The sequence below is a fragment of the Staurois parvus genome, unplaced genomic scaffold (genome assembly GCF_062004578.1).
Source record: "Staurois parvus isolate SC_StPar_1 unplaced genomic scaffold, SC_StPar_1.0 ptg000563l, whole genome shotgun sequence".
NCBI classification, from domain to species: Eukaryota; Metazoa; Chordata; class Amphibia; order Anura; family Ranidae; genus Staurois; species Staurois parvus.
In genome coordinates, this window is record NW_028318359.1 from 42,533 (window position 1) to 64,577 (window position 22,045).

Sequence of the window (22,045 nt, forward strand, 5' to 3'; positions counted from 1 at the left end):
GTGTTCCCTCACATCCTCATTCCGCATAAATGAAAAAGAAACATTTTGTAGGAAATGGAAAGAAATCTTTGCAACAATGTAACGTCTCCAACTTCTGTCACTGCCGTTAAAGCCCAGCTCAGGCCACGCCCACTCCTGGGGAAAGGGTGTGGCCAGCCTGGGAGCTGCTTGGGAAACACAGAGACACAGACAGTGGCAGTTTCCTGCTGGCGGAGAGCAGATGTAGGAGAAGACAAGAGGAGGGATGGAGGGGAAGAAGAGCCCAGCACAGTGAGGGTACTGTGTCCTACACACAGGGGGCCCTGTGTCATCCCCTCCAAGCAGCGCCCCCCCATGGCACTGCGCTGACCCCACACACTGCTCCCCTCTGATGCTGGACTGACATTGACGGAGGGCTGCACAGTGAATGACAGATCCCCACACAAGGACCCCCTTCTTGTCAGGCAGGATGAGTGAAGGAGAAGTGGTGTACTGCGGCTGGCTGCGGAAGTCTCCCCCCGAGAAAAAGTTGAGGAGATACGTGAGTACCCCACTACCTATCCCATCACTTGTCCCTGGAAAAGTCCCTGCTTCTGTCTGACATATCCCAAAATCTGGGTTCTTATAAATTGTAGGGTTGGGTTTTCCAGGGACACTCTCTGGTTTTGAAGGACTTGTCCCTGGAAATGATCTGCTGTCCCTGGGATTTGTCCTTGTTTTCATGTCTGATCTGCTAAAATCCATGTTCTCAAAATGTGATGTCGGGTATTCCAGGGACACTCTGGGTTTAAAGGACTTGTCCCTGGAAATGATCTGCTGTCCCTCAGATTTGTCATTGGTTTCATGTCTGACCTGCTAAAAATCCGTGTTCTTATAAATTGTAGGGTTGGGTTTTCCAGGGACACTCTCTGGTTTTGAAGGACTTGTCCCTGGAAATGATCTGCTGTCCCTGGGATTAGTCCCTGTTTTCATGTCTGACCTGATAAATTCCATGTTCTTAAAATGTGACGTTGAGTATTCCAGGGACACTCTGGGTTTAAAGGACTTGTCCCTGGAAATGATTTGCTGTCCCTGGGATTTGTCCTTGTTTTCATGTCTGACCTGCTAAAATCCGTGTTCTTATAAATGTGGGGTTGGGTATTCCAGGGACACTCTCTGGGTTTGAAGGACTTGTCCCTGGAAATGATCTGCTGTCCCTGTTTTCATATCTGACCTGCAAAAATTTGTGTTCTTATAAAATGTTGGGTTTTCCAGGGACAGCTTTGGTTCGTATGACTTGTCCTTCAAGGATCCCTGGAAATGTCCCTGTTTTCTGTGACCGGCTAAAAAGCTGTGATTGTATCAAATGTGCGGTTCTTATAAAATGTTGGGTTGGGTTTTCTAGGGACCCTCTCTGGTTTTGAAGGACTTGTCCCTGGAAATGATCTGTCGTCCCTGTAATAGTCCCTGTTTTCATGTCTGACCTGCTAAAAATCCGTGTTCTTAAAATGTGACATTGGGTATTTCAGGGACACTCTTTGATTTGTATGACTTGTCCTTGGAAGTGATCAATGGTCCCTGGAAAGGTCCCTGCATTTTAATTTATAAAATGTAGGGTTGGGTATTCCAGGGACAGCTTTGATTTCGTATGACTTGTCTTTCAAGGATCCCTGGAAATGTCCCTGTTTTCTGTGACCGGCTAAAAACCTGTGATTTTATCAAATGTGCGGTTCTTATAAAATGTTGGGGTGGGTTTTCTAGGGACTCTCTCTGGTTTTGAAGGACTTGTCCCTGGAAATGATCTGTCATCACTGGGATTAGTCCCTGTTTTCATGACTGATCTGCTAAAATTTGTGTTCTTGTAAAATGTAGGCTTGGGTTTTCCATGGACACTCTCTGGTTTTGAAGGACTTGTCCCTGGAAATGATCTGCTATCCCTGGGATTAGTCCCTGTTTTCATTTATGACTGGCTGACATCTGTGTTCTTATCAAATGTAGGGTTGGGTTTTCCAGGGACACGCTTTGATTTGTACGACTTGGCCTTGGAAGTGATCAGAGGTCCCTGGGAAACGTCCCTGCATTTTCTGTCTGCTATTAAATGTAGGGATGGGCTTTCCAGGGACACTTTCATTTTTACAACTTGGCCTTGGAAGTGATCAACGGTCCCTGGAAAGGTCCTTGCTTTTCCTATCTGCTGTTACATGTAGGGTTGAGTTTGCAGGGAAGCTCTGTGGTTCATGAGACCTGTCCCTGGAAATGTGGTGATCTGGTGCGCCTGGCATTTTCTCTGACTGGATAAAATCTGTGATCTTGAAAAAAAAAACGTGGGGTTGGGTTTTTCCAGGGACAGTCTGGTTTTGCAGGACTTGTCCCTGGTTTTTCTGAGCGGCTAAAATCTGTGTTTTTAAATAATGTAAGATTGGGTTTTCCATGGACGTGCCATGGTTTGCCCCTGGAAATGATTGGCTGTCCCTGGAATTAGTCCCGGATTTCATGCCTGAGCCGCTAAATCTGTGTTCCTATAAAATGTAAGGTTTGGGCTTTCCAGGGACATTCTGGTTTGTAAGACTTGTCCTTGGAAATAATCTGCTGTCTCTAAAACTGTGCCTGCTTTTCTTGCCAGCTAATATCAGTATTGTTATAAAACGTATGATTTGGTTTTCCAGGGTCACTGTCTGATTTTGTAAGACCTGTCCCTGGAAATGACCAGCTGTCCCTAAAAGTACCTATTTTGTGTTCCATCTCTGACCTGCTAAAATCCATGTTCTTTAAACCTGTAGAATTTCCAGGGACACCCCTTGGTTTGTCCCAGGAAGTGATCTGTTGTCCTCAAAAAGGTACCTGCTGTTTAATTATATAGCCTTCGGTTTTTGTACTTTTGAAGATTTTTTTCCCCGCAAATTTTTATTTATTTATTTTTTTTTGTATGGTCGATACTTTGATCTGATTTTAGAGTATTTATTAAAGATTTGTCCTTGGAATTTCTTGCAGCTTGTGTGTCCAGGCCAGCTATTGTTATATCAGTGCTTTCTTTATCCAGCAGATCTATCATTTTTTTTTTTTAATTTTCTTTCTTTTTTTGTTGCAATATATTCAGTTTTAATTTTTTTATTGAATTATTGTCATAATATATTTATTGTATTGTCATATTATAATATTTTTGTATTTTGTTTGTTATTATTCATTTGTTTCAAAATTATATATATATATATATATATATATATATATATATTATTTTTTTATTCTTTTTGTAGTTTTTTTTTATTATTAATTTCATTTATTTTTGTGTAATATATAATTACTTATTATTATTATTATTTTTATTATCATTATTTTTATTTTTTTTTGTAATATATTATTTTTTTTTATTCTATTTCTTTTTTGTCTTTAATACATCATTTTTTTTTATACTATTCTTTTTTGTTTATTATTTTTTTGTCGTAATATATTAATTTTTTGATGTTATTTTTTATTTATTGTCGTCCTTTTAAAAAAAAAAAAATATTTTTTTATTTTTTTGTTGTAATATATTTTTTTAATGTTTTTTTTCATTTATTGTCATAATATATACTTTTTTTATTTTATTTTTTGCTGCAATATTTTTTTTTTGCTCTCTTTATAATACTTGACATTTTGGAATAAAGGAGTTTCCAGTGTTCCAGTGTCTGTGGTGGAACTGTACAGAGTACCAGTGAGAACCAATAGAATATTAGTAGGGGATTATGGGAAACAATTAGGAAAAAAATAATGGGGGAAACAGTCCAAAAAAATTATATATTTTTTTAAATCTGATATCAAGGTATTTCTAATTTTTTTAAAAGCTGATATCAAGGTATTATTATAATTCATTTATTGTTGTAATATATACTTTTTTTTATTATAATTTATTTCGTTTTCGTTGTAATATATTAATTTTTTTAAATGTTCTTATTCATTTATTGTAGTAATATATACTTTTTTTTTTATTATTATAATTTATTTATTTTTCGTTGTAATTTATTAATTTTTTTAAATATTCTTTTTCATTTATTGTCATAATATATACATGTTTTTGTCCATGGAATTTTTTTTTTTTTTTTTTGGTCCCTGGAAATGAAGGACCCTCGTTTGGTGTAATACGGTCACGTCTGGAGATGGCGGGTTCATGTTGCCGTGTACACGTGTAAAGACAAAACAAAGTCTATTCCGGTGCCGTGTGTCAGCTGTGGCCGGCCGGCTCTCCATTACAGTTCTTCTCTCCTCCCCGGGTCCCCAGATGATGGGATCAGTTCATAACGAATCCCTATGAGTCGGCAACTTGTCCTGATTGGTCAGTGGATGGTCCTAGAGGCGGACATAATCCATAGTGGGCCCCTGTGTGAGGTCATATTTGCCCCCCTAATTTATTTAGGGTATCATGAAGAATGCCTCCACCCTTCCTATCTGCTCTGAATGTGAGAAGAGTTCAAGTCTACAGGAGGGTCAACCAATCTCGGAAATGGGCCCCTAAATAAAGTTGGGAGGCGCCAAATCGCTTTTTCCACCACTGTTTTGGCATTGTGAGGCACCGAAATCACTCTTCCACCGCTGATTATTCGGCATTGGGAGCCACCAAATCACTCTTCCACCGCTGATTATTCAGCATTGGGATGCACTAAATTTGTTCTTTCCACCGCTGATTATTTGGCATTGGAATGCACCAAATTTGTTCTTTCCACCGCTGATTATTCAGCATTGGAAGCCACCAAATCGCTCTTCCACCGCTGAATATTCGGCATTGTGAGCCACCAAATCTCTCTTTCCACCGCTGAATATTCGGCATTGTGAGCCACCAAATCGCTCTTTCCACCGCTGAATATTCGGCATTGTGAGCCACCAAATCGCTCTTTCCACCGCTGAATATTCGGCATTGTGAGCCACGAAATCGATCTTCCACCGCTGATTATTCGGCATTAGGATGCACTAAAATCGCCCTTTCCACCGCTGATTATTCGGCATTGTGAGCACGGTGATGTGTGCTCTGGTTGAACGTGTTGTGAGCTGTAGTTCTGCGGCGGAGCGTTGGGCAGTTGCTCGCTCTTTGTCTGGCGGGGGCGGGGGTGTACAGTTAGAGAGATCCCATTGCACCTGTCACAGGTGCACAGAACTCACATTGTAAACACAAGCAGGTTCCTCAGTTAACCCCTCCCGTGCCGCGCTCCCCACCCCAGGCAATGCGGCGCACTCCCTGTAGAAGTCGGAGGCGGGGTTAATCCGGCAGGTGGGGTCCCTTCTGAGCACTTTGGGATTTTCTGCTCCCATTGTGCTCCCTGCAGCAGGCTGCCTTCTCCCTTTGTGAGCCATTTGAATGAACAATCTCTACACAACTAGTCAGACAAGTTGGTGAACACCAGGAGGATTAACCCCTCGCAGGCCTCCCGTAGAGCGTCCCGGGGCGCAAAGTCCTGGGTGACATAATTGTTGGGGGGGGGGGGGGGAATAGCAGGTGACAATATTGAACAAAATCCCCTCCCCCCTCACTTGTCTAATAAACATCTGCACAGATTGTAAATGAAGCGCACACTTTGCGCTCCCATCTCTATGGAGTCCATGGACAAGCTTGCGCACGAGCGAAAAAAATGTGTTGGAACCCTTAAGGCGTTCTCGCGCCCTTTCCTCTCTAATAAGCCCCCCCCCGCCACAGATTTTATATGCAGCACTGGGCGTTGTCTGTCCTCCCATTCATCCTTCTGGAACCCATAGACAAGCTTGCGCACAAGCGCCCATGCGAAAAATAAAATCCAGGTTTATATTTTTTTGTGTTGGAACCCTTAAAGCGTTCTCGCACCCTTTCCTGTCTAATAAGCCCCCCCCACAGATTTTATATGCAGTGCATACACGCTCTGGTTTTGTCTGTCTTCCCATTCATCCTTCTAGAACCCCTAGACAAGCTTGCGCACAAGCGCCCGTGCGAAAAATAAAATCCAGTTTTATATTTTTTGTGTTGGAACCCTTTAGGCGTTCTCGCGCCCTTTTCCTATCTAATAAGCCCCCCCCCCTCCGCCAAAGATTTTATATGCACGCACTGGGTTTTGTCTGTCCTCCCATTCATCCTTCTGGAACCCATGGACAAGCTTGCGCACAAGCGCCCGTGCGAAAAATAAAATCCAGGTTTATATTTTTTGTATTGGAACCCTTTAGGTGTTCTCGAACCCTTTCCTATCTAATAAGCCCCCCACAGATTTTATATGCAGTGCGTGCACGCGCTGGGTTTTGTCTGTCTTCCCATTCATCCTTCCAGAACCCCTAGACAAGCTTGCGCACCGGTGCCCCAGTGAGAATTGAAAAAAAGTTCAGGTTTACTTTTTGTATTTAAACCCTGTAGGGGTGGTTCCCGTACCCCTTGCCTTTCTAACAAGCCCTCACGCAGATTTTAAACTCAGCGCGCACACACGCCGAGCGGTGTTTGCACGCTATTTCTATAGACCCTGTGAACAAGCTTGTGCGCAAGAAAGTCGCCCTAGAAAAAAAAAGTGCAGGGTTATTCTTTGTATTCAAACCTTGGGGTTCCTGCACCCCTTTCCCATCTAGTAAGACCCACACACAGATTTTAAATGCAGCGCGCATGCCAGGCGCCCATTCGTGTCTATAGAACAAGCTTGCGCACAACAAGGCACTCCAGCAAAAAATAAGGCACAGGGCATGGCATACGGGTGGGTGATTGAGCCCCTACTTGGGAGATATTTGTTCTTACTTCCTGTTCTGTCTACACAACAGGAAGTGAAGGGAAATCTCTCTGATACACAGAAGGCTATATATATATATATATATATATATATATATATATATAGTGCCTTCTGTGTATCAAGGAGATTTCCCTTCACTTCCTGTTGTGTAGACAGAACAGGAAGTAAGAACAAATATCTCCCAAGTAGGGGCTCAGTCACCGGGCATACACTGACAGGAGGTTCAAGGTGGAACTAAAGCCAAAACCTTTTTTTTTTCCATCTTGAATAAAGTAAGGGAGGGCTATAACCCTTGTCAGTTTTGTGTCCCCATTGGGGAGATTTCCCTTCATTTCCTGTCCCATAGCCAAAACAGGAAGTGAGAAGAAATCCCTCCAAATTGAAGGAATCCTTGGAATTAGTGTCCCCATTGGAAGATTTCCAATCTCTTCCTGTTCTGGTGACAATGTAAAATTGTGGATTATCTTTCACCCTTCAGTCTTGATGATAATGGTAAACAGGAGAAATAGAGAGGACGAATCTCCCTAACGAGGGGCAATAAAACCTGACAGGGGGCTCTAATCCCTCTACACTCTTTTCAAAACTCCAGAACTTTTAACAGCTACTCTCTCCACAAATCAAATCTGTCCAATTGGGACACTTGTTGTAGTGACAGCTAAGTGCGGGATTCCCTCTCACTTCCTGTTGTGTCACTTGGATAGGAAGTGAAGGAAAGTCTCCCTAATGAGACACAAAAGGCAATAAATATATACACTGACAGGAGTTTCAAGGTGGAACTAAAGCCAAAACCTTTTTTTTCTTTGCCATGTTGGATAGAGTAAGAGAGGGTTATAACCCCTGTCAATTTTTGTGTCCCCATTGGGGAGATTTCCTTTCACTTCCTGTCTCAGAGCCAAAACAGGAAGTGTGGAAATCCCTCCAAAGTGAAGGAATCCCTGCAATTAGTGTCCCCATGGGAAGATTTGCCATCTCTTCCTGTTCCGGTGACCACGGAAAATTTGGGATTTTCTTTCACTAACATGATAATGGTAAACAGGAGAAATAGAGAGGGCGAATCTCCCTAACGGGGGGCAATAAAACCTGACGGGGGGCTCTAATCCCTCTACACTCAAAACTCCAGAACTTTTGCCTTTGATTATACTTTAATAGCTACTCTTCCAAAGATCAAAACTGTCCAATTTGGGGTGGGGGCTCCCCTCACTTTGGGGAGATTTCCTCTCACTTCCTGTTGAGTCACTGGGATAGGAAGTGAAGGGAAAGCACCTCATAGGATAATAGACCCCCCCCCCCAAAAAAAAAAAAAGTAATTGGCAATTGTTCCATTTGAATGATCTATTGAAATGCTGTTTCTTAGCTCCTTTCCCCTGCAGAGTAGTGGAGGAAGAGGAGCGTCTTGTAGGGAAACGAGTCGGAACTGTAATGTCCCGCGGTCGTTATGACATGGCTGGGGGCTTCCAACTGTCACTTTTTATTCACAGGATTTAAATTCTCTGTTTAAAAAAAAAAAAAACTGCTGTAATGACCCCCCTCAGTGTTATAGGTTGTCCCACCCAGGGGCGTACTGACAACTCATGGGGCCCCCGGGCAATAGGGGATCATGGGGCCCCCGTGTCCTTGCCCAAACTCAAAAAAGCCTATGAAAAAGGTACCAGGGGCATGTCATGGGGCCCCCTACTGACCCCGGGCCCTCCAAATGGTCAGTCCACCCCTGGTCCCACCCCCTACACTGTCACTTTCCTTGGACAGCTTGGTCTGTGGATAAATGTGGGATTAATATATCCACTTGAAGACCAAGCTACTGTAACAATCAGTATTTTCTGCTACAAAATTTCTTGAACCCCCCCCCTCAACATTATATATATATTTTCTTAAAGAAGAGGCCATAGAAAATAAATCGGTGGGTGTTGCAATTTTTTTTTAATCTCATACAGTATTTGCGCAGCAATTTTTTTTTTTTTAAATGCAATTTTAGAAAAAAGACACTTTTTAAAAAAATTTGAATGTACAAAAAACAAAATACATAACCCAGTTTTTAGTAAAATATAAAAGATGATGTTACGCCGAGTAAATAGATACCAAACATGACACACTTCAAGAGGCGACAAATGACAAAACGTTTACTGTCCGTAGGCGACGCTTTAAAAGCCTTTCCAGGTTACCACTTTGGATGTACAGAGGAGGTCTGGCGCTAGAATTCGCGGTGATACCTCACATGTGTGGGGCGATTGGTGCTTGCATGCGTGCAGGACAGACGCATACATTTGCCTTTGCGTGTGAGCACGGGGAGGGACGGGCACTTTCATTTAATTTTTAAATTTTTTTTTTTTAAACTCTTTAATTTTTTTTATTTTTTATCACTTTTATTGCTGTCACAAGGAATGTAAACATCCCTTGACATAGCAATAGGCACGGGACAGGTACTCTTTGTGGAGAGATCCCAAAATCCCTACTCTGCCCTAAAAACGATCTGATCCAGGGACGGACTGACAACTCATGGGGCCCCCCGGCAATAGGGGATCACGGGGCCCCTGTGTCCTTGCCCGAACTCAAAAAAGCCTATGAAAAAGGTCCCAAGGGCATCTCATGGGGCCCCCTACTGACCCCGGGCCCTCGGGCAGTGCCTGAGTTTCCAAATGGTCAGTCCGCCCCTGATCTGATGACATCAAGATCGGTATGATCAAATGTTTTCTTTTTTTAAAAATGATGGCGTTTATATTCGGGTCAACCAGAAGTGATGTCAGGTCATCGCTTCTGGTTCCCTATATCACAGAGCCGAACGGAGTGGTTTGGCTGTTTGTACGGCTCTACAATCATCTGGAGGAAGCAGCGGCTGGTCGATGTGGTGTCCTGATGGGACGGGACAGCTCGGTAAAGCTGGGTTCGGGAGGGGGAGTCCCCTTCCCGCTGCTTCTAATAGCAATCCAGTGGCTAGTTAGCGGCTCGGATTGCTATTACAAGAGAGCCGATCGCAGGGGTGGACTGACCATTTGGAAACTCGAGTACCTTTTTCATAGGCTTTTTTGAGTTTGGGCAGGGACACAGGGGCCCCATGATCCCCGCTGTGTATAGGGTATGGCTGGAAGGGTGGCGCTGTGTATAGGGTGCGGCTGGAAGGGTGGCTTTGTGTATAGGGTAGGGCTGGAAGGGTGGCTCCGTGTATAGGGTACGGCTGGAAGGGTGGCTCCGTGTATAGGGTACGGCTGGAAGGGTGGCTCCGTGTATAGGGTACGGCTGGAAGGGTGGCTCCGTGTATAGGGTACGGCTGGAAGGGTGGCGTCGTGCATAGGGGATGGCTGGAAGGGTGGCGCCGTGCATAGGGTATGGCTGGAAGGGTGGAGCCGTGCATAGGGCACGACTGGAAAGGTGGCGCCGTGTATAGGGGGCGGCTGGAAGGGTGGCTCCGTGTATAGGGTACGGCTGGAAGTGTGGCGCCGTGTATAGGTGGCGTCGTGTATGGGGGGCGGCTGGAAGGGTGGCGCCGTGCATAGGGCACGGCTGGAAGGGTGGCGCCGTGCATAGGGCACGGCTGGAAGGGTGGCGCCGTGCATAGGGCACGGCTGGAAGGGTGGCGCCGTGCATAGGGCACGGCTGGAAGGGTGGCGCCGTGCATAGGGCACGGCTGGAAGGGTGGCGCCATGCATAGGGGATGGCTGGAAAGGTGGAGCCGTGTATAGGGCACGGCTGGAAGGGTGACGCCGTGTATAGGGTGGAAGGTTGATGTTCAGTATATAGTGTGGTAGAAGCTGGAAGGTCTGGAGTTGTATGCTGTGCAGTCAGATCTATAGAGACCTAGGAGGACGGGACGATGGTGGGAGATGCCGGGACGATGGTGGGAGATGCCGAGAAGATTGTGGGAGATGCCTGGACAATGGGCACAGACAGTGATGACATAGACTGTATAGCCTCCAGGGTCGGCCTGATACCAGAGAGAGACTATCAGGTGTCCATTGTCCTATCACCGCTCCGGGTGGGGGTGGGGGAAGCTTTCCAGCAGAGGCATGTGGAAAGAACATTGGTGACCTTGAAGCTACCTCTCCATCATGTGTATCGCGTGTCAATCAATAGCAGGTTCTGGATCCTTGATCCACATGCTGATCAATGGCCGGATTCTAGAGTCGGGATCCACGTGCCAATCAGTTGCTGGGTTCTGGAGCCAGGATCCATGTGTTGATAAATAGCTGGGTTCTGGAGCAAGGATCCATGTGCCAATCCATGGCCGGGTTCAAGTGCTAGGATCTATGTGTTGATTACTATCCAGGTTCTGGAGCCAGGAGGATCCACAAGCTGATCACTAGCTGGGTTCTGGAGCAAGGATCCATGTGCCAATCCATGGCCGGGTTCATGTGCTAGGATCCATGTGCTGATTACTCTCCAGGTTCTGGAGCCAGGATCTACTAGCTGGGGTCTGGAGCCAGGATCCATGTGTTGATAAAAAAAAAAAAAAAACGGTCGTTCGATCAGCCGACGTTACCACCAACGTTAAATAAATTGGCCGATTTTTCGACCAGTCTATGGCCGGCATTAACCCCATTAGTTCTGTCCCTTGCACAGACGGGAGCACACCATACAATGTGACAGCAATACAAATACATTATTTGGATACAAATGGATACATTTGTTGCAACCGTAATACTTTTCATATAAAATATAATAGCGGACGACTTCTTTCTTTCTTCTTCTTTCTTCGTTCTTCTTTCTTCTTTCTTTCTTTCTTTCTTTCTACTTCTTTCTTTCTACTTCTTTCTTTCTCTTTCTTCTTCTTCTTCGGTCACGGCTCATGCGCAGATTTTTTATCAGTAAAATGATCGGCCGATTTGCCCATCATTGCCGGGAAAATCGTACAATCGTCAATATCTGCCGTGAATTTTCCAACATGACAGATAAAAAAAAATGTGCCAAAACCCTGAAAAACGGCCGAACAATTAACCCACTAACGGTGCGAAAATCGACCAATTTTTTTTATCGGCCAAAAAATTGGCCGATTTTCGACCCGTCTATAGCCAGAAAAATTGTACAAAGATTGTTTGACCAGATTGTGTGTGGGGCCCCTACAGGAACCTGTACACATCAGATCACATATCATTTCATCTTTGTCATGAATATCGTTTTCAATATCTACAGCCTTTATAAAGTTAATACCCTGTGATCCTGCTATGAAGGTCCTTGTTCAGGCACTTCCTGTTATAGGGTGACAACGCTCTGTGCCGGTCTCCCTGTGTTGTCACACTCTCACATACAGTATCTCACAGAAGTGAGTCCACCCCTCACATTTTTGTAAATATTTGATTCTATCTTTTCATGTGACAACACTGAAGAAATATACATTCATTGACTTAAACCCAAAAACCCACAATTATAGTGAAAAAATCAAGACCCAAAGAGATTACCCAAAAATAAAAAATATCAAATACATATAAAAGAACAAAAATAAAATAAAGTCCCAATATGCAAAGTGTCCAAATAATGTGTCCAAACAAAGATCAATTTCTTGATAGGAAGACGCTTCCTACTCCACTGAAGAAGATGCAAATCAATCACAGGTGCTCTTCAAATACCTCAAAAAACAAAATCTCAACATAGTATATTACCTTTTAAATCCCAGAACTAAAGTGCCACACGTGTATCATGCAAAAAAAAAAAACACTCCAGTGTCACAGCACTCATGTGAAAAAAATAAAATAAAAAAATAAATAAATTTTATAAATATCACTGCAAACTATATATAAAGTGCATAATTACCCTAAAACAAACAGATTCCAGCTTGTAATCAACCACATATGTACAGAGTGTCCTTAGAATGGTATCCTCTTGTTCCTCAGGACCTCACAAACAGACCAGGAATCAGTATGTGAATTATAATCATATATAAAATTTATTGTAGCCACTTACATATAAAAACGATAAGATCAGCAAGACAGCATCAAACTCCTCATGCCCAGTATGCGATCCCCTTTCCGTGTGTAGAGGGTCTCCCGATCACCAGGTAATTCCCCCTTGCTACTCCTATCCAGCACTATCACTTTGTAGCTCTGGGGGACACCTGAAGTGCACCGTTACTCTCCAGACCTCCAACACACAGGGATTCCAGAATCCAAAATGGCTGCCGCGGCACTTCTGGGAACGTCACGTGCCCTGGACGCGTTTCGTCTCTTCCGGACTTTGTCAACAAGGATCTGTCAACAAGGATGTTGACAAAGTCCGGAAGAGACGAAACGCGTCCAGGGCACGTGACGTTCCCAGAAGTGCTGCAGCAGCCATTTTGGATTCTGGAATCCCTGTGTGTTGGAGGTCTGGAGAGTAACGGTGCACTTCAGGTGTCCCCCAGAGCTACAAAGTGATAGTGCTGGATAGGAGTAGCAAGGGGGAATTACCTGGTGATCGGGAGACCCTCTACACACTCCTCATGCCCAGTATGCGATCCCCTTTCCGTGTGTAGAGGGTCTCCCGATCACCAGGTAATTCCCCCTTGCTACTCCTATCCAGCACTATCACTTTGTAGCTCTGGGGGACACCTGAAGTGCACCGTTACTCTCCAGACCTCCAACACACAGGGATTCCAGAATCCAAAATGGCTGCTGCAGCACTTCTGGGAACGTCACGTGCCCTGGACGCGTTTCGTCTCTTCCGGACTTTGTCAACATCCTTGTTGACAGATCCTTGTTGACAAAGTCCGGAAGAGACGAAACGCGTCCAGGGCACGTGACGTTCCCAGAAGTGCCGCGGCAGCCATTTTGGATTCTGGAATCCCTGTGTGTTGGAGGTCTGGAGAGTAACGGTGCACTTCAGGTGTCCCCCAGAGCTACAAAGTGATAGTGCTGGATAGGAGTAGCAAGGGGGAATTACCTGGTGATCGGGAGACCCTCTACACACGGAAAGGGGATCGCATACTGGGCATGAGGAGTTGGATGCTGTCTTGCTGATCTTATCGTGTTTATATGTAAGTGGCTACAATAAATTTTATATATGATTATAATTCACATACTGATTCCTGGTCTGTTTGTGAGGTCCTGAGGAACAAGAGGATACCATTCTAAGGACACTCTGTACATATGTGGTTGATTACAAGCTGGAATCTGTTTGTTTTAGGGTAATTATGCACTTTATATATAGTTTGCAGTGATATTTATAATTTTTTTTTTTTTCACATGAGTGCTGTGACACTGGAGTGTTTTTTTTTTTTTTTGCATGATACACATGTGGCACTTTAGTTCTGGGATTTAAAAGGTAATATACTATGTTGAGATTTTGTTTTTTGAGGTATTTGAAGAGCACCTGTGATTGATTTGCATCTTCTTCAGTGGAGTAGGAAGCGTCTTCCTATCAAGAAATTGATCTTTGTTTGGACACATTATTTGGACACTTTGCATATTGGGACTTTATTTTATTTTTGTTCTTTTATATGTATTTGATATTTTCTATTTTTGGGTAATCTCTTTGGGTCTTGCTTTTTTCACTATAATTGTGGGTTTTTGGGTTTAAGTCAATGAATATATGTTTTATTAGTACTTCAGGGGAAGGATATTGATATGACTTTAAGGGATTTCTGAGAATTTTATATATATATATATATATATATATATATATATATATATATATATATATATATATATATATATGTGTGTGTGTGTGTGCTGATTTATACTTATTCTAACACTGAAGAAATGACACTTTGCTACAATGTGACGTAGTCAGCGTACAGCTTGTATAACATGTAAATTTGCTATGCCCTTTAAAATAACTCAACACACCGCCATTTTATACAAAAATCACCAGCGCCAAAACCGTGAAATTATATGCTAAATAAATAAATGCTGCTGCTCATTAGCGTAAACACCAAAAAATATATAAAACATCAAATATATAATACAAATTAATAAATATACACTGCAGTGAAAAAGAAATAATAAAAAATACAAAATGAAAATTAATAAATCCCACTCCAAATCAATTAAAGTGAAAAATAAAATAAAAGTTAAAAATTAATAAAATAAAAAAATATATTCATGAAAGTCCTTTTCCAAAAAAAAACGTTTGACCCGTGTTTCCACCGAAATAGTGCTCAAATACCACACCGCACTCACCAATTATTGGTGAAAAAAACGCCTTTTAGGTTTTTTTTGAGATCCTAGACCCAGTCATTATGCCTCCAATCACCAGATATTTTTGGATCTCCCCCACTCCAGACAGGAATATAGTCACCTCCAACCTCCAGGATCACCAGACACGAAAAAGTTTTGAATAATGCGGGGGAAAAAAACAAATATATAGCGTAATACTGCAACACTCGGGCAGAATCAATTTCCAAGTACCAAACCGCTCACATTCCTAAAAAGTATAATCAGCATTTATTCTATTTTCAGTGCAGCCAAAAACGCCACATCACCGGGGTATTTCTGAGATCTCACGGTCAGCAACAGATGACAGCACAAAAATCACCCACAAGGAAGAAGCCCCCGGGAACGCTGCACGCCGGCGTGCGTTCCACTCACCGGAAGTGATGTGATATGTTGGAAATGCGTCAACGTGTTTCGTCCTTCCTCCAGGGCGTTTGTATTATTTTTCACTTTATCGATTTGGAGTGGGACTTATTACTTTCCATTTTATCATTTTTTATATTTTTTATTAATTATTTATTTTTCACTGCAGTGTGTGTATATATATATATATATATATATATTAATTTTCATTATATATTTGCGCTGTTTTGATGTTTTATACACAGCCATTAATGTCTAAACCGCTGGCAACAAATGTGAGTACACCCCTAAGTGACAATGTCCAAAATTGGGCCCAAAGTGTCAGTATTTTGTGTGGCCGCCATTATTTTCCAGCACTGCCTTAACCCTCTTGGGCATGGAGTTCACCAGAGCTTCACAGGTTCCCACTGGAGTCCTCTTCCAGTCCTCCATGACGACATCACGGAGCTGGTGGATGTTAGAGACCTTGCTTGCGCTCCTCCACCTTCCGTTTGAGGATGCCCCACAGATGCTCAATAGGGTTTAGGTCTGGAGACATGCTTGGCCAGTCCATCGTCTTCACCCTCCGCTTCTTTAGCAAGGCAGTGGTGGTCTTGGAGGTGTGTTTGGGGTCGTTATGTTAGAATACTGCCCTGCGGCCCAGTTTCCGAAGGGAGGGGATCATGCTCTGCTTCAGTATGTCACAGTACATGTTGGCATTCATGGTTCCCTCAATGAACTGTAGCTCCCCAGTGCCGGCGGCACTCATGCAGCGTGACAAAACGCATGTGATGCCGCATGCCGAAAAAGGTTCTGGAGCTTCTTTGGGCCGCCCTGTCCGCAATGTTAAAAAAAAGCAACACAAATGGGTACAGGCGCTCCCACTGGGTGACGTGTGAATGGGGGGGCCTCATCTACATTCACAAGGGAATGAGGCGATTTGGGATCAAGAGATGAGACGGTTGGGTGTGGATTGACGGCATGTAAGAACCCCACGAGAATTAGCCATTAAAATGAAACTGTATAAGCCAAGCAGGAAATTTTTGGCCAATACTACTTTGTTCCCTGTTGTCCGCTTAGAGAAATAGATCTGGTACCGCAAGACAGTGGGCTGCCTCGTGCCCTCCAATATTCCTGGTAAATGGGGCACATACTTAGCCAGGGCCGTGGATAAGGGGGTAACACCAGTCCTCCTGTACGGGGCCCAAGCCAGCAGGGGGGCACAGGCAGCTGGGTGAATCAGATGTAGGCAGGGAAGGTGACTGGCACAGTTTAATTACTGGAACTGGTCCCCTGTGTGGCTCTGTCTGCAGCAGATGAAAGCTGGCTTCTTCTCCTCTCCCTCCTGCTGGCTTTCAGCTGCTGCAGTGAGAGCCATACAGGAGATCGGTTCCAGTAATTGCCCCCACCACACCCATCACCCTCCCTGTGCACCGTACATGTCCCCCTGCTGCCCAGGCCCCCCTGTGTGCCACCACCCCCAAAGTGCTGCCGGATTCCCTCATCACATTTCCCAGCCCCTTTTAAAATTTTTACTAAATGAACACAATGAGTGATTGGTACCGATAACTCACTGTGTTCATTCATAAATGAAGCATAGTAAACTTTGTTTTCTTCAGGGGGGCCCTGTCAAGTTGGCTGTAGGGGGCCCTGTGGGTTCGAACAGCAGCCCGGTACTCAGCAGCTTCTGCTGAACTGTTGGTTATTTACAATGAAGGCAGAACTGGCGATGTCACTGCAGGTCATGTGATATTGACTATGTTGTCACTGGAACAGGAAATGAGAAGAATTCTCCCTAGTGGGGACAAAGGCACTAAGAAAATTGAAAGATGTTCCCCACTCTATGGGGGGGGAGGGAGTTTTGAGTGGAGATACACTTTAATAAATAGGGCTGAAGAATAGCAGATCGATGTATTCTGCCTTTGCCGAAAATTTTAAAAAAATTCCCATGAGATTTGGCTCACCCTGATCATCTCATTACTATGTGTCAGCTCCATACCGGCCATTGCAGACTGATGAGAGCCGAGGGCAGACTCGCCATAATTCAGCAGCTGAACTTTTCTGTAAATTGGCAGATTATTCTATGTTGTTTTTTTTTTTAATAAGCAGTATCAGATGCAGCACATCGGATCTGCTGCTCTGTAATTAAAGCTGCTTATTCATGGTGGGACACTTTTAATTTGCTGCAAATGAATAACTTTATTATGAAACGATTTTTATCTCGCTTCCCATTCTGATACTTTCACCGAGATCCATAGAAACGGATGAAAAGGGGCAGATCTCTAAATCTGTGGCCCTGCCTTTCACTACACAGACACCACAGGTGAATCTTCCTGAATCTAAAAGGGAGCATTCAACCAAAAGCGTCTCCGACACACCCCTAAGTGGTGTTGGCAGTTACCAATTAACAACCCATCTCATTGTAGGAACACCCACAAACCTCAATTGCTGGGTGTGCCTTCAAGAGCCTTATTGCTCCCTCCACTGCCCAAATGACCAAGGATATGCAGTCGATTAGCCAAAATTAAGCAGAATGTCCCTTTTCGGGCACTAGTGAATGTTTGGTGAAAGTAACATTCACTGCTTTAAAATGTTCCCTTGTGTGTTGAGCCTGTAAAGGCAAGCATGCAGCCATAAGCATCTCCAACACCACCCCTAAGTGGCGTTGATGGTTACCAATTAACAACCCATCTCATGGTAGGAACATCCCTGAACCTCAGTTGTTGAGTGTGCCTCACGGAAAATAAGGGGTCATTCACACTAGTGGAAGGGATTAGAAAAATCGGGTGGTTGAGTCGTGGTTTTTACTGTCCCACCCACTACCCGACTGAACAAGGGCATGCAGCTGATCAGGAGTGTACACCTTGTGTGTATGGCATCTAAAACGGAGCACGCAGGCAAAAGCGTCTCCGACACACCCCTAAGTGATGTTGACGGTTACCAATTAACAGTCCATCTCATGGTGGGAACATCCACAAACCTCAATTGCTGGGTGTGCCTTCAAGAGCCTTATTGCTCCTCCCACTCCCCAAATGACCAAGGACATGCAGTCCATTAGCAAAAATTAAGCAGCATGTCCCTTTCGGGCACTAGTGAATGTTTGGTGAAAGTAACATTCACTGCTTTAAAATGTTTCCTTGTATGTAGAGCCTGTAAAGGCAAGCATGCAACCATAAGCGTCTCCAACATCACCCCTAAGTGGCGTTGATGGTTACCGATTAACAACCCATCTCATGGTAGGAACATCCCTAAACCTCAGTTGTTGAGTGTGCCTCACTGAAAATAAGGGGTCGTTAACACTAGTGGCAAGGGGGTAGAAAAATTGGGTGGTTGAGTCGTGGTTTTACTGTCTCACCCACTATCCAACTGAACAAGGGTATGCAGCTGATCAGGAGTGTACACCTTGCGTGTATGGCATCTAAAAGGGAGCGTGCAGGCAAAAGCGTCTCCGACACACACCTAATTGGTGTTGACGGTTACCAATTAACAGTCCATCTCATGGTAGGAACATCCCTGAACCTCAGTTGGCAGAAAAATCGGGAGGTTGAGTCTTTGTTTTACTGTCTCACCCACTATTCAACTGAACAAGGGTATGCAGCTGATCAGGAGTGTACACCTTGCGTGTATGGCATCTAAAAGGGAGCGTGCAGGCAAAAGCGTCTCCGACACACACCTAAGTGGTGTTGACGGTTACTAATTAACAGTCCATCTCATGGTGGGATCATCCATAAACCTCAATTGTTGAGTGTGCTTTCATGAGCCTTACTGTCCCACTACCACCCAAATGACCATGGCCATGCAGTCAGTTAGGACCGTACATATGCCGCTGCAAAAATTAGGCAGCTTGTTACTTTCGGGCACTAGTGAATGTTTGATGAAAGTAATATTCACTGCTTTACAAAGACGTCCTTGTGCGTAGAGCGTCTAAAGGCAAGGATGTAGCCACATGCTTCTCTGACACCACCCTAAGTGGCGTTGAGGGTTACCAATTAACAGTCCGTCTTATATGTAAGAACATCCCCAAACCTCAGTTGCTGAGTGTTGCTCACTGTAAGTGCTTATTTACATAAAACAGCCAAGGGAGTGGTAAAATGAGGTAGTTGAGCCTTGATTTTACTGTCTCCCCCCACCACCTAACTGAACAAGGACATGCAGCCAATTACAAAAATTAAACAGCGTGTTCCTTTTGGGCACGAGTGAATGTTAGGTGAAAGTCACATCCACTGCTTTATAAATATGCCCTTGTGTGTAGAGAATCTAAAGGCAAGCATGTAGCCATAAGCGTCTCCAACACCACCCCTAAGTGGCGGAGGCTGAGACCAGTTGGTAGGAAAATCCGCAAACCTCAGTTGTTGAGTGTAGCTCACTGAAAGGGTTTGTTCACTCAAAAGGCTAGGGAGGCAGTGAAATCAGATGGTTGAGCCACGTTTGTACCACCAACACCTCACCTCCACCGTCCCACTGAACAAGGGCTCTCAGCCAATCAGGTACTGTACACGTGCCACGGCTAAAATGAAATAGAATGTTCCTTTCGGCTAGCTGTAATGCCACTGGACATAGGGTTGCCACCTCATCCCTTTATAACCCTTTATAACACATTAATGACACAGATTCTGGGGCTGATTTATTGCAGATAAAACACTAAGTGAGTTTAATGACCACCTTAATCAGCCACAGAACCTGTGTAGTTGATATGTGTTTGGTTTTAAAGGGATGAGGTGGCAACCCAAAATGGACATGACCAGGGGTGGACTGACCACTCATGGGGCCCCCGGGCAATAGGAGATCAATGGGGCCCCTGTGTCCTTGGCCAAACTCAAAAAACCTATGAAAAAGGTACCAGGGGCATCTCATGGGGCCCCCTACAGACCCCAGGCCCTCGAGCAGTGCCCGAGTTTCCAAATGGTCAGTCCGCCCCTGGACATGACCTATTCAAGTGAATGGGGCCACGCTGCAACTGTGTTATTGCACCCACGATGGTTAGAGAGGACCCTTAGGGTCTTTGTTGATGGGCAATGGTCTTTGATAGTATGGGATGCTTTTGGGAACATTTGGAATTAATTGAAGGTGCACTTGACCTGCTTCAGCATTCCCATAGCCTTGTATAGGGAATGGATGACACTTCTAAAGCACACAGAAGCCCCTTGGCACTGGTCTGAACAGTCATAACATCAGGGCACTATATATGTTCAGGTTTATTACCTACAAAATGGAAATGTAATGGTCAGTTGACCCAGTGACAGTTGGGAGGCTGGTTATTTATAGTGGAGCATCCATGGGTGAAGGAATCTTGTGGGCGTTGGATGATATCATCCTGACCTTTCCTGGTCATTTCCAACGACGTGATTGTGGTAAAGCCTCTGTAGAAGCTCCCGTGGAATATTACATACATGAGTGATCGAGCCGGCCATATTGTAAGCTGCGTTTATGACTCTGCAAGGTAATGGGATCAGTATCATTACAGAAGTAAAAGGATTACATGCAAGATGAGTGGAGATGTTCAATTAAAGATAAAGTCCATTTTATGACCATAGCAGCTCTTTCTAATGACTGATTCCTGGATATTACCACATGCTGGTCTGAAGACAGTTGACCTCTGATCTGGCGTGTTGTAAAGGAATGGTGTAAAATAGAAGAGGCGGCTCAGTGCTGCAAAATTCAACTTGGTACAAGGCTATTCAGTGGTGAATCCATTTATTAAAGAATCTGTGACATGACTGCACCCAAGGAACACCTGTCTTCTTGTACATGCAGTAGGTTAGCTTATCTACTATAATCGGAAAATCAAGTAAGTTGGCAAATATAACTGTTTTCCTTATTTCCTTTCACTTGATGTCCAATAACTCTTTTGGTGCCCTCAGCTGGTCTGCTAGTTCATATTTCAGGTTTGATGGGTGTCTGCCTATTACCAAGCATGGAACTGGAGTACTTATCCTGGACTCCCATCTTTCCTTTCAGCCCCAAATCCATTCACTGTCCAAATCTAGTAGACTTCACCTCCACAACATCTCCAAGAAACCCTCCTGATGGGACTATCTGTAGATGTGAAGTGTGAATACCTGTGTGTCTCTGGTTACTAAATGTTGATTGCCACACCCTGGGGCCCTATTATGCAGGGAGGGGGGATTGCCCCCTGAGTGTATATATCTTGTATCTGTGTTCAAATAAACTAGTCTACCTCCTGGTTTACTTCAAGACTGGTGTTGTCTAGTCTTTTATGGTCGGCTGTGGTGCTTGTTGTCGGACGGGGAAGCGGTATTCTAACGGAAGTACTTAAGCGCAGTCTGGATCGGTTCCTTTACAGATACCATTCAGAAAACACATTTTTTCAAATATTGCAAAGTGTTCTCTGAATGTACATGGTGGAAAAGCAGAGCTGCCAACATCATGATCTGTACTTCATCCAATCAGAACATTTTGCGTTCACTGAGAAAATGCAAAGTGTTCTCTGAACATTCTGAACAAACAACCTCCTCTGTTCAGAATGCAGCAGGCCAGCCTCTTGGCGTGGGACATGCTAGTGGAGGTCACCAGAGTAGCAGTGTCTGCTTCAGTGCTTTCCAGCTTCTAGAGCAGGGATTCTTAACCTGGGTTCCAGGGAACCCTAGGGTTCCTCCAGAGGTTCTTAGGGGTTCCATGAGTTGTGGCTGGTTGACATTTGTTATGGTGCCTCCATGGTTCTAGAGCCAATACCATCTGGCAGAACCAGTGGTAGGACACCCAGCTGTCTGTTGCATTGTGACCACCAATGTAAAAATGTAATTCTTCCTACTGACCACCAATGTAGGGGGCATTATCCCCACTGACCACTGCTGAATTAATTTTCGCAGGGGTTTCCTAAAACGTGAAAATTTATTTCAAGGGTTCCTCTAGGGCAAAAAGGTTGAGAAAGGCTGGTCTAGAGGGATTTACAGATATGGCACACAT

General features: G+C 44.2%; 1 protein-coding gene across 1 annotated transcript in view; it reads left to right on the top strand.

Moving 5' to 3' along the window:
* Positions 1-204: 204 nt before the first annotated feature.
* The window catches only part of GAB2 (GRB2 associated binding protein 2), a 275,595-nt gene continuing 253,754 nt past the window's right edge, over positions 205-22,045 (top strand). The window contains exon 1 of the mRNA XM_089691504.1: positions 205-520. Within this exon, the coding sequence (XP_089547630.1) occupies positions 407-520 (114 nt within the window). The 5' untranslated portion in view covers positions 205-406. The remainder of the gene's footprint in view (positions 521-22,045) is intronic.